This window comes from Peromyscus eremicus, chromosome 6 (assembly GCF_949786415.1).
Source record: "Peromyscus eremicus chromosome 6, PerEre_H2_v1, whole genome shotgun sequence".
Taxonomy (NCBI): domain Eukaryota; kingdom Metazoa; phylum Chordata; class Mammalia; order Rodentia; family Cricetidae; genus Peromyscus; species Peromyscus eremicus.
Genome location: NC_081421.1, coordinates 36715003 through 36729110, shown reverse-complemented (window position 1 = coordinate 36729110; position 14108 = coordinate 36715003). Strand labels below are relative to the sequence as shown.

The 14108-nt window shown below is 38.6% G+C and overlaps 1 protein-coding gene across 1 annotated transcript; it reads right to left on the bottom strand.

The window, feature by feature from the left end:
- Positions 1 to 1100: 1100 nt before the first annotated feature.
- On the bottom strand, positions 1101 to 11578 carry Sucnr1 (succinate receptor 1). The gene is made up of 2 exons (XM_059264706.1): positions 11512 to 11578; positions 1101 to 2913 (listed from the first exon to the last, which is right to left on the bottom strand). The coding sequence occupies exons 1-2, from the start codon at positions 11512 to 11514 to the stop codon at positions 1963 to 1965; spliced, it is 954 nt and encodes a 317-aa protein (XP_059120689.1). The 5' UTR covers positions 11515 to 11578; the 3' UTR covers positions 1101 to 1962.
- Between the last annotated feature and the right edge of the window lie 2530 nt (positions 11579 to 14108).

Genomic DNA, 14108 nt, shown 5'->3' with positions numbered 1-14108 from the left:
GCTTTCATTGCCAGGAGTTCAACATAGAGGGCAAGCCACACAGTGGTCACCTATATGCAGAGGGCTTAGGTCTGTTCCACGCAGGCTCCCTGGTTGTTGTTTCAGACTCTGTGAGTTCCCATGATCCGAGCCTGGCGTACTTTAAAGTTCTCCCTGAGTGAAGTGCCGTCATTTGGATTAAATATTTAGATGAAACTTGGTGCCTGAATTCTGATCAATAATATGTCTTTCCCTCTAAGGTTCTGAAAAAATTTCTAATAGAAATCCAAAATAAAGAAAAAGAAGAGAACACCTGGTTTGGTACTAATAACCATGGATTCGAAAGTGAACTGGACCCTAAGATCATAGCAAGGTTTCTAGACTAATTTGCACCTGCGGATCTAGTCAGAGACAGCAGCTGGGAAACCTTGGGTGTTGATTGCTTCCGGATCTCTTATGTTGGAATAGGAACAGAAGGAAGACTGTCCCAGGATGGAAGGCAGGTCTGAATAAATGCTGATTTGATTTTATGCATGTGCACATGTTGTGTTGTTTTTCCTGACCTGCTGCACGAATACTTAAACAGCTCGTATTCCTCATTGAATGACAGAATACATCTCTTGCTGATGATAATGGACAGAAGAGAGAGGAGGGGGGGGGATGAAAAAGGAACATGCTGTACTCCAGGACCAGTGTAGTGTACATGATTGAGCTTAATCTTGATGTGACCTTCTGATGCAATCTCATCATTCCTGTGTTCTGTCTATACACTTGTCTCAGCTGGTTTCCTTGTCTTCCTATGGCAATGAGTAGGACAATATTTTAAATGGTAAGTCAAGCTAGTGTGGGATGTAGAGTTACCTTATATTTTTAAGCCTATTTTCTTCTATGGAGAAATTATTCTGCTGGTGGTTTAGTCACATTTCTTACCAAAAAACAGTGTCTGTAAGATCTGAGGACGTGTGAAAAACATGTGAAGAGTTTCCCATGAAAAAATATAAGCCCCAATAATGTGTTTTAAAGTTCTCTGTTTAGAGGAGATGGAAATGGAGGCAACGTTTACTCTATTTCCACAGCATCAGAATGTGACATCAAAATTCCAGACAGCACAATCATCATAGAAACAATGAACTCATTTTGGTGTGCTTTATTTTGCTATGAGTTTCCAACATATTTAGAGTTCTGAAATGGTGGATTTTCTAAATCCATCCTTGGCATGTGTCTTCCATATTTGAGTAAAATTACTATGGAATTTCATCATGGCCGAATTTCCTGAGAGACAAATTAGAACTTACCAATTTCCTTTGTTGAACATTTTACATTCTGCCAACACAAACTAAGATTCCTATTTGCTATAGTCCATCTAAAAGAAAAGGACTGATACATTACAGGTTAATTACAGTCCATGATTAGTACAGAGAAACAAATTACATTGCTTTATTAAGCATTGCTGTTATTTACATTTTTCAAGAACACAATTTCCAAAAATAACAGTTAATGGTGTAGACTGAGTTCCATTTATTTTTCACATAATGTTTTAATATTACAAGAATAAAAATAGCATAGAATATTTCCTAACCATGATAATCAGCCTGGCCAATGATGAAATGCATATAGCATGATAATCTAGCTATCTTTTATTTCTTTTACACTGATAGAAGAGTTCTTAAAATTAACAAAGTTTTGCATCTTAAGTCTCCTAAACATTGACAGCATTAGTTCACTTTTTTCAGTTCTTAGGTGAAGATATCAATACTTTTTAATGCATATTTTCCCATACTCTGGGTACAACCTGAAATAAGGACAGATAGCTGCTCTTCTGATATATGTATACCTATTTAAACAGACTAGCTGGGTGTCAAGACCCAGCTTGTACTCCAGCATTGTGGGTGACAGAGGAGCTAAAGCCTGGAGATAGTGGTCTACTTGGTTTTAACTCAGCTGCAGAGCAATTTAGATGAGTGAAGACCAGCATTCAGCAGCTCATGTCCTGAAGGATGTAAGGGACTTGAAGTACTGTCTCAACTTACTAATCAGCATCTCTCTGAAGTGGTCTCCCATGAGAAAGTAGAAGATGGGGTTGATGGCACTGTTCAGAAAGGCCAGAGGCCGGGTCACGATGTACAAGGTTTTGATGACTTCCTGCGAACATCCCTGTGGCCAGCTATCCAGGCGCGAGGCAATCCTCACATTGCGCATGATATGGTAGGGTGTGAAGAGTACAGAGAAGACCACCACCGCCAGGACCACCAGGCGCAGAGGCTTGTCCAGCGGCAGGGCAGTCACCTGCTGCCTACTCCTCATTCTTAGGAAGACTACCATCTTGTAATAGAAGAAGCACATCACAGAGAGAGGAAGGAGGAAGCCCAGCAAAGTCAGGCACAGGCTGTAAATGAGGTTGTATTTAGGGTTTCCAGAACTTGCGTAGTCTTTGCAGATGGCGTCTTTGTCTGTTGGGTCAGAATTTATGAAAGGGAGTATGGGTAGGACTTCTAAGGTCACTAAGACCCAGACAGCTAAAGAGATTAGAACGGCAAACTCCTTCTTTTGCAGAACATGTTCTCGGAAAGGATACTTCATGAGCAGGTATCGATCGATGCTGATGAAAGTGAGGAAGAGGATGCTGGTGTAGAGGTTGGCATGAAGCAAGTATCGGTTGCCTATGCAGAGAACATCTCCGTAGATCCAGTTCTCGTTGGCATAAGTCCTTATCAGCACCGGAAGGGTGCACAGGAAAGCAAAGTCAGAGATGGAAAGGTTAAAGAGATAGATGTTGCTGCTGTTCCAGTTCTTCAGACAGAAGAGGTACCCGAACACCACGGTGATATTCCCAAACATCCCAAAAATGAACTCCATCCCGTAAAATATGGATAGGTAGTACTTTTTGAGGATATTCTCTGCAGCCAGCCAGTTTTGACAAGATGAATTCTGTGACTAAAGCAGAAAGGAAGTATAAGATCAAACACTAGGCTGTGACCAAGGACAAATGGTAGAACACTAATTGAAAACCTAACACTTAACTGTGGAGAGCTGGCAAAGAATACATACATTAGTTATGCATGATGGGGCATGCCTTTAACACCAGGGCTGGGAAGAAGAGGCAAGCAGACCTATGTGAGTTCCAGGACAATCTAGTCTACAAAGTGAGTTTCAGACAAACCAGGTCTATGAAGTTATGAAGTGAGACCCTGTCTCAAAAAAAAAGCACATGTTCGTACACATTAGTACACTGTATGCAAACACAAATATTATATGTGTATGCAACTATATTATTTCAACAAGTCTTCACTGAACATTTTCAAACTGTATCCTTATCCCTGGGTGTGATAGCAAAGAGTAGAGCAGGGTGGCTAATGTGAGACAATAGATGATTTCCTGGGGAAAATATACAGGATGCTGTATTATAGATATGAACAAAAACGAGTACTAATTAAAATGTTAGAAGACAAAAACTGACTCCTGCAGTTTGTTCTTTGACCTCCACACCTGTACCTGCTCATGTACACATGTGCATGCTCATGCATGAGCATACACACACACACACACACACACACACACACACACATACACACACACACATAAATACGTACATAAATAATAAGTATAATGAAATGTGAGCAAGTTTTGGGATGGAGTGCAGCTTGCTGTCTGGGAAATAAGAACTAGATCTCTACCCGAAGAAGAGTTGTTTCCAGACAAAGGAAGAACATGTGCCAGAGCTCAGCATTGAAACAAAAAGAGGGATTAATAAAAAGGTAAAAGAAAGTGATTAATTAAGCAAGAAGATGACTCTAACTCACCTTTGTATCTTCAGGGCCAGACACAGATCCCTACAAATTTTGCTGAGTTAAACTGAATTGAACTCTAACCCAGGAAATGGAGTAGGGTTGTTGGATACAGTTGTCTTTTTGAATAGCTTGTACCTAGTTGTATATAGTAAAGATTTTTCTCATTTTATTAAACTTAGAACATATTACTCCACTTTAAAATACAGTTTCTTCAGATTTAAAACAAGATACTGGAAACCTAGAAATAATAATGGTCACCATGTCTTGAAAGCTAAGAGAGTAGCAGGCATTGTGCTCAACACTTTCTAAGGACTGCTTCATTTAATACAAGTATGAAGTTGGGACTGGTAGTAGAATCATTTGAGGAAGGATTTCACTGAAGTGTAGAAACTTCAGTATCATGCTATTTGAGTCAATTCCTGTGGCTATGGCAATACATCCTGTAGTGGGCAATTTAGCAATACTAGAACTATTTTACTTCTTTACACAGTTAGGGAAGTAAAGACAAAAGTGCCAGCAGATTCAGTGTCACGCTATTCTCTTAGCAATGACATAAGGGCATGGCAGCTCCCTTCATCCTCCGTTACAAAGACGCTATCCAAATTATGAGAGCAAAACCCTTTGCTTTCACAGAAGTTCTGCCATCCCGTACGATTAGGTCCCAGCTTGTGGATTTTGAGAGCATAACACTCAGAATTAGCCCTCGCTGAGGCCGCGTTCCTAACTTTTCTAGTTTCATTTCTCTTGCTGAGACAAAATGCCCTGACAACAAAGTAGCTTAGGGAGAGTTTATTTAAGCTCACAGTTTCCGTTTCTAGTCCATCACAGCATGGAAGACACATACACAGTCAACAGTAGAGCGAAATCATTGTGTGTGTGCTCATTTTTTTGCTTGCTTTACTCAGCTGGATTTTTCCACATTTTTAGAGCTTAGGGATCTGCCTAGGAAATGGTACTATCTACAGTGGGCTGCATTTCCAACACCACTTATTAAGACAGTCACTCACAGGCCAACTCAATGTAGACAGTCTCTCATTGAGAACCTATGTCCAGGTAATTCTAGGTCATGTCACCTTGACCTTTAAACTCAGCAACACATCAACTAATAAAACATTGTAGTAAGACCCTCTGAATACTGATCCAAGTCTCCAATATTTTGATAAATTCTCATTCTCTAGCAATAAGGCTATACTATAGTTGGAATATTTCAAGGACTTCAGTAATCTGGAAATATGTTGATTTAAAAAAATTAGATCCCAATTATTTCTAATAGAGAAAACAAGATTGAAAACAAAATTTTCTAAAAATTTCCTGTTAAGCAGGTTTCAGAGTATTAGTTAGGGCCAAATAATTGTTTCATTGTCAGTACAAATAACCTGACCTGTTTTCATATGAAGCTTTTATACACTCAGTAGAGTTTTCTCTGAGGAGGATATGTATAAAATATATCTACTTTTGTCAAATTCAAATTTTATTCAAGTTTATTGCTGGTATTTTGGCAGTGTTTTATTTATGAAAATACATCATAAATTTGTAGAAGACATCAGTATTTTATCGTTACTCTTGTGAGGGGTGTGTGTGTGTGTGTGTGTGTGTGTGTGTGTGTGTGTGTGTTGTGTATGTGTATGTGTATAAGTGCCTTTGTGTTCACATATGTATTTGTACATGTGATGGCCAGAGGTTAGCATATATTTCCTCATGCAATCCCTGATTTGTTGAGACAGGCTTTCTCTCTGAACCGGGAGCTCACCATTTGGCTAGAACAATTGTTCAGAAAGCATCAGGGATCCTCCTGTCTCTGCCTCTCCAGCCTTAGGGTTTTCCATGCCCCACCTCTCTTTTTAACATGGGCACTTGGCAACCACCTCAGGCCTTCATGCTGAGCCAGTTCCCATAAACCCCGCTGGAGAACCAAGTATTGTGTTTTCACTTTCAATTCCTCTGTAGATGATGGCAGAGTTCATTACATCTCTCAGTTTCATATTTCTTTCTGCTTTCAGACTTCTTTCCAGCTACTCTACCCTGCTCACCACAACCATCAAACAGCTATCTTTGCTGCTTAGCTCACCAAGATGGAGAGTCTTCTTCATTGGCTCTGGAGCCACCCATTCTCAGGTCCACCTGCTCTTTGGATCACTCCTTTTCTCCAGGACGTTTCAGATTTTTTCCACACATTGGATGTCACATCCCCAATGTTCCAGGTTTATTTCTAGATCCATCCGTCTGTATCTTGTCTACCAGCACTTAAACACCCTTCTCTATCAATCTGAAAATTTTGTCCCAGGTTTAAAGACTTTCCCTGCATCCCAGGTTGCCCTCCTCTTCAGGCTTGGTTTCTGGGGAAATGTCTCACCACGTGCTTTGACATCTGGATCCCATTTTCTGTCTAGTACTCCCTAATCTGGTTTGTGACTCTGAGTTCTTCAAATAGCCACCACATTTCCCAATCCAGTGGTCAGTTTTTACCAGTTGATTTATTAGCCTGCAGTAAGATTGTTAGGAATACACCCTTCATTTGCCTTTTGTGAAAAGGCAGAATCCTGGCTTTCTTTTCCTCTCCCTGGGTGCTTTCTGCATCTTTTGTGGCTCAAGAGTGAGATACTGATGTCCTGTCTCAGTTCTGACCTCCCTTCTCTGCACTCATCTTGGGTGATGTTATTCATGTTCAAGCTTTATTGACTATTTATCTACAACAACTCCCACACTTGTAACCTATCTCAGATCTGTCTGATAATTTCTAGTAGTTTATTCTATTGCTATGGATTCATTTCTTACAGGCATCTCTGACTTCAGAAATCCTATCTTGTTAGCCAACCTTTAAGCACCTTTACCAGTAAAATATTTTTTTCCATTTATCCAAATGCTTACTACAGAAATCCTTATAGTCAGCCACAATTTAATCTCCATCAAGAACAAACTACCAAGCCTTGTTGACTTTAATTTCTGTGTATTTCTCAAATCTGTCACTGTTGCTCACTATATATGATTCCATCAGTCTGCGGAAGAGAGCAGTTGTCATATTTTCCTGCTGTGCCCTCATGCCTTTTCTGGCTCTTGTTCATTTCACCTTTTCCACAAATAACCAATCTTGAAAAATCTATAGCTCAAAAATCAAATCACGTTGAGATCCTGTGTTAAAATCCTTCCAAGGACTGAAGTCCGGATGCTTACAGCCCTCCCGCCACCCCGTCAACCACTTCAGCTCCCCCGCTCTGTTCTAGCTCTGCCTTCCTCCTGCCCTCCCACTGCACAAAACAGGCCCACTGCCCTGGCCCCACCTGCATCTCTTCACTGCTGCTTTTCCCCTCATGCCCACATATTTTACCTGTACTTCTTGCAGATGCCAGTTTAAAGATGCTTTCCCCAAGTCGGCTGTCTGTCCACCAAATCTAAATGAACTAGGTGCCCTCACTGCATGCTTTCCTTACCCATTAAATTTTGTCTAACCCGTTTTTACAAAGTTGTTTTGTTCATTGCTTATCTTCTACATCTGCACAGTAGCTAATAGATAGTATGTGGTCTGGAATTACATGCTGAATAGAGAGGACCGGAAACCTGACTGTTTATAAAGCAGTTTCATAAATACTTCCTCCAAGGCTAGAGAAATAGTAAATCCACAAAATGAGATCTATCAATCTACTTCACCATAAAAGCTTACCCTGTACATAATAGGACACACACACACACACACACACACACACACACACACACACACACATATATATATATAAAATCAGTCACTATGGTAGTAAGACCTCTGATTTATAAACATATTTGTATAAAGCAAACTTTAATATGTAACTTCAAGAATTGGGTTAAGGATTTAAGACATTTAATTAGAGTCTAATCTGAAATTGCTAAACATGTAGAATTCTAAAAATATATATACCAAAATACTAATGGCTCCAGCCTTAGCAGTAAGATTCCAGATCACTTTTATTGTGTTATTTCTCCTTTGATTTATCTTTGTGTTCTAGCTGCCTGTCTGTTCATGCTTATTTAGTTTTTAAATAAACCAAAGTATGCATATAGTTATTAACACAAAACTTTTAAATTACAAAAAAATTAAAAAATGGACCCTGTACATCAGTCCAGTCAGATAAGTATAGCTTCCACCCCTCATTAAAGAAGTTCCTTTTTTCCCAGATGGAGACTATTGCAGATATCCACAACTGGTAAACCTAGAGAATAAGTAACTGTAGGTTATCCAGCCCCAGTCAGTACATATACAACCTCTAAACCTAAGGCTCACACAACATTGTGGAATGGGGGCAGAATGACTTAAAAGGTAGAGGAACAGGTGCCTACTATGAAATTGTATCTTCTAGACATGGCAAGGAAGTTGCACCCAGAAAATCTCAACAAAATGCCTGCCTAAACAAGACTAACATAATGACAATACCTGTTGAGATGCCAGTATGAATGGGAGAGATTTCAGAAGAAGCCACCCTTAGATGAAGAGTTAATGGCAATCCACAACTGTTGGGAGAGGGGAAAATTAGTTTTCTCTAGGGATGAGCCGCCTGGTGATATTGAATCCCAAGTGATCACCTCTAAGCATGTGTATAATCAACACTAGATGGACTTAATGATGGGTTATGTATACATATACATATACATATACCTATGTATCTATATTTGTATGTATCTATTCACTAAATATATGTCTTTCTGTGTGTATGTATGTGTGTCTAACTAAAAACTACAGAAGAATTTGAGGAAAGAAAGAACACAAGAGAAGTTGGATGGGGGCGAGACAGAGGGGGAAGTGATGAAAATATAGTACTTATGGGTGAAATTTTCAAAAATTAAAAAACAGCAAAAAAAAAAAGGAGGGACATGGACTTTTAAACATGCATGGCTCATTAGACAATGAATGTTTCTCACTGTTAGACTCAAATCTGCTGCAGCTTTCAATGTCATGAGTCTGGAAGCTTTTTCCTCCTTGCCTTCTAGAACATTGCAATCTCTTTCTCCCTTTTCCCCATTTGCCAGCTCTTTTGTAGCTAATCCTTACTTGCCTAGGCTTTAATGTTGGAGTTCTTCAAGACTCAGTTAGTGATCATTATGTCATGTAGGAAATACTGATTTGCTGGTGCATGCATTAAATGAAAATTAAGACAATTGAAAGTTTCCTTGAGATAAGAAACTCATTTGTTTCATTTTGAATTTCCTCTTCCTCTTTCTCTGATTATACCGGATCCCATTTAAGCTGAGGAAGTGCCATGGGTTTATGTAATTTATATGGATCACAAAATGGAATGGAAAATATATCCACGAAGACATGTGCAACTCGATGCCCAGCTGCCAGTAGCTACCAATCATCACGTCAGGGGACAAGTGGAAGTGATAGAGAATTCTGTTTTCCAGTGATCCTGAAAGTCTGAAGACTGTTGGTTTAGTAAAAACAGAGACTACCAGGGCCAGTAAAAAAAAATAAATGGCTAAGTTAATTGATTACTTTTATTTATTAATCTGTACCTTTGTCTTGTTTCTCACAGAGTGAATCTTGCTTTAAGAACAAACACCCAGTACTACCTCCACAACTTTCAAAGTGTCTATATTCGGGTTGACTGTGTGGCTTTGGATAAACAGTTGGTATGCTCCTCCCTGAGTAACACTATTGCTCCCACTCTGGACATTCTTTAGTTGACTGTAGTTCTTTGTTAGGGCCGAGAACTCGTGGTCTTTCCCCATCCACTTCCGCATGTCTATTGTCTTTGTTCAGCCCAGTTTTGGCAGTCATGTTGGTGAGACTTTGTGAGTTCAGCTTCTGCCATTACTAGGTGACACAGTCTCACAGGAAACTCTCTGCTCTTACAACCTTACAGTCTTCCACAACAATGCCCCCTCTTCCACAATAAGCCCCAAGTCTTTGTTTTGGAAGTTGCTTTGTAAATAATGTTATATGGACTGAATAGGTCGTATTTTGGAATATACATTTTCATATATGCATGTGACAACAATTAATGAAGAAATAGGCCATGAATTTGAAAGAGAGCAAGGAAGGTTTAGAGAGAGGAAAGGGAAGAGGAAAATAATGTAATTATAATATAATCTCTAAAGTACAAGAAATAATTAAACAAACAAAAACAGAAAATGTGTGGGTAAAGTACATATTAATTGCATAATACAGTGTGGATACAAATAGCAAAACATCAAGGAAAAATTTAAACCAATTAACGCAAACAATAATAGGTCCAGCCTATATTGTTTGATCCCAGGGTCACTGCTGTATACTCCATGGACTTTCACTACCAGCAGCTCACAATAACCCATCAGTCCTAATATTTTTATACTTTAATATTACTGAAATTTTGTTTTTTAAAATGTAATTCTACTTTTCAAGATGTCTTATAAGCTATTTCTTTAATATAAATGTTTCAATTAGTCATTCTTATAGCCCTTTCCACATTCATAATATTAACAGGTTAGGGTTTTCTTGAGATAGGCTATCCAATATTTGTGGGCTGATTCAACATCATGAGGACACACTATTTTGAGAATAATGTATTCCAAATTCAGTAATGTGTATATTGGAGTGTGTTTTTGATATGATGTAATTATACAAATTAGAGAAGCAAAGTGTGTTCGTTTAAGCAAAACTCCCAATACAGGGGGCATTTCTCAAGGAATATTACTAGCCTCTCACTTTCTGGGAGCCATCCTGTTTATAGGCAATGGACATGCTGACTAGTATGCTGTTACTTATTCGAGTGAACCATTAACAGAACATGTTCTTTAAAAAGAACATTGATAACTAAAGTGAAATCATTAGTTCTTAGCCCACAAACACCAAGTCTGTTAGAATTAACATGCTACAAGTAAGCTGAACGCACTCACAGGGGACAATTAGTACTCATTTTTTAATTTGAACTGATGGAAAATTCACTATAATCAGTTCTCCTAAATGTAAAAATAATGTATGCTCTTTACCAGAAATTTAAAAAATTGACATTAATAAAAATCCCCTCTATTCTAATAAAAAGTTTTTCTATATTCTTGACCATTATAGAGAGCCTAACAGAAATTAAAATTTTGACTGCCACTAGAAAGCTACATAGTAATAAAGATATTTCAACAAGTTACTTTCATTATTAAACAATTTAAATGAAACTGTATTTGCATGTATAAAAATACAAGCATTTGGTACTCATTAATTACTTCATTTTTCTATATTCCACAAATGACACCGAAATACTAAAAATTATAGTATGTATCAAGTTACATCTTTCATTAAATTGTTAAAGAATAGTTTATACAGTTTGAAAAGTTCTGGTGAGTAGAATAGCAATCACTTCTTCAATTTATGACTTTAGAAATCTTATTCTTAAATACACTCATTTAAAGTTTGTAATGATTTAAAATTCACCCTATTGTATTTTTCTTTAAATTTACCTGGTAAGTTATTTTTCACGGTGCAAGATAGTTCCCCTCTTCTGTAAATACTTTTATTTATTTAAATCATTCTAATTATTTTTCCTGAGGCATTATCAAATACAGTGTACCTTTAAAAGTAAAGTAAACTTAGCATTTAACCACCAAATCAGTGCATTTAGTGTGAGACATAGGAAGCAGCTGTGGAAGTCAGATGTGACTGCATTGCCCTTTGCTGCTTCACATCTACTTAAGAATAGTTCCCTGAGCACCATTCAGCTCACAGGCCACTTTCAGAAAAAACCCTCCCCACAAAGCCTGGCCTTCCTTAGTATGTCCAGGAGGCATGGGCTATAGTGTCCCTTACCATTCTGCTGACGGCCTCTCTCTTGACAGAAACTCTGCCAGGAACTGGAGACAGCTTCTGACCCAGTGCTGTGTCGCTGGACGTGGCCAGTGCAGTCTGATTTGCATATCATGCAGCCAAGATTAATAATTCAAAAGGCAGGGATAATTTATTCAGATAAATCTACAAGTCATGCAGAGGAGCTCTTGAAGAGTGAAGACACACAACAGATGACTCATTTCGCAGGAAACACTTTTAACAGAGACATCTTGAGAACGCTCTAATTGAAATTATTGTATGCACTTCCAAAACAGCAAAGAAGCATTCTTTCTTTCCACATGTGTGCACACATTTAGATAATAAGGAATAGCAAACACTTTATGTTTAATATATAGTTGGAGTCACTTTTTTTCCTTGCTTTTCACATTTTTGGTGACTTCTGTATTAAGCATACAATAACTAAACTGCTTCGTAGAAATCCTGAGGGAACTATAACATGAACCCTTGGAAGCCAGTCTGAACATACACCCTATCAGTGTGCTGTTGAAAGACTGCTAGAACTTTTGATTGTATCCATTTTATTTCCGATGCTTAAATTCAGGAGACATAAAAAAGTACATCAAATGGCTAGGGATTAAGGAAAGAGGCACTATCTAAGTTGACAATCTCAAGAGATGGCAGTAGACACATCCCAGTCGGTGCCCTGAATAAGCACCCGGCAGAGCCGACCAACCATTTCAGACAGGAAACACACCTGGCCTTTTCTCAGGGCTACATCAGTTTTATATTCAAGTAAACACCTGGTTTGCTTGACCTGAATCATAGGGATTCTACTGAGGATCGTGCTAGGGTCTGAGAAATAATCACAGGCATTTTCTACTTACAGAGGGAAAAGGCTAGAGATTGCTTTTGAGTATCATTTTCAGAAAGAGAATGTGTTGGAGTCGCCAGTCAGGCTGGGTCATTTTAGACATCTCTTAGGCAGACTCCTCCAAGCTGAAAAGGTACAAGTGAGTATTTCATAAATTTTGCCTGCCGTTATGAGGGGGGCAAGGTGATTCCTTCTTTGTGGGTGCCTGGAGTTCCCCAAAGCTTCCTGTTTCTTTGCCCTACTTCCTGATAGTCAAAAAAAAAAGTGGTTTGTACTTCTCTTTTTTTCCAAGAGGAGGGACTGCAACCTGATACCTTTGCTGTCCTGCCCAGTGCGGCATTGCCTCAGGATTCCTCTGCTGACAACCAGGCAGACATAATAAACTGACTAAACCCTGCTCTTCTTTTCCTACCATGCTGCCTTTCTCAGGGTTACAGAGCACAGGTACAGAGAGCAGGCTGAGAGTCTGTCCAGCCAGGCCAGGATTATTGTCCTGCTGCTGGGCCACCTCCCAGGTCCAGCACACAGGCTTTGCACTCTTGATTCCACACAGTGTGGTCACATACTTGTTCTAAATTTTTATTAATTTTATAACAAGGGGCCAAATATTTCCCTTTGTGCTAGATCTGCAAATTCTGCCCAGGAGAGCACAGGAATATAATATTTCAGAGGGAAAAACTTTGGGGTTTTGCTTTCTTTGCTTATAGAAACAAGGTCACACATTGAAGCTCACTACCTATTCCTTTTTAGTTTTTCTATCTGTAAAGTAGGGACACTTGTGACAATCCTAGGGAGCATGTTTGTCTACATAGAAGTGTATATATTAATTATACTGTAGATTGGAGATTGGCTCAGCCCTGTTGACCAATACAGTGTGATAGTTGTTTGCTAAAGATTAATTATTACAGAAATTTTTGATAAATCAAGCTTCCTTCTGAATGCTAACTTTGATTTAATGCTGTCAGTTTCGGCACAGGCATGCTAATTTTAAATGTTCTACTAAGAACCAGCAAGGGAAGAAGATCGCTGAATCCTTGTCCTGATTTTGCATCTTACTGGCTGTGTGAGCTGTGAAACAAACCTGCCTAAGCTGATTTCCTTGTTCAGAAGGGGCAGGGACTCCATTCCATAAAGCTCCCTATGTTCACAGTAGAGGAAAATAAAGCTTGAAAGTCCAGTAAGCATGTACCAGAAGTCCACAGGAGGGAAAAAATCAAATTCACTCAGCAGGGAATTCGAGAAAAAAAAAATTCGGAGGGAAGAGAGAAATCAAATGCCAGTTCCATCCAAGACAATGATTCCCAATGTGTCTTCTGTGGTCTTTAGGGCCACATACCAATTTTCTCCACCTACCAATTCCTTTATATTCACAAAAATGTGGTACAGAGCAAACTATGAATGCCCAAATTTTCAGCTGAAGAAACTGAGGCCCAACAAAACTTACATACATTGTCCATATCACACAGCTGACTAAGGACTGGGCCAGACCTTCCGGGCTTGTGTTTTCTCTTCAAACTGAGCATTAGGCCTTACTCTGGCTCTCATACAAAAGAAGAAACTGCTAGGTCAAAATGTAAAATTAGTGCTATTAAATACTTTTTACCATAAATATGGTAATTTTATGTGATTTTCTCTAATAAAATAAATTTTGAATAATACTATTAAAGTTAGCAATTATTTACAAGATTTATTATTTATCAAATTTAAGAATTAGATTTTTCCATCTAAAACCCAGAGCATTTTACAT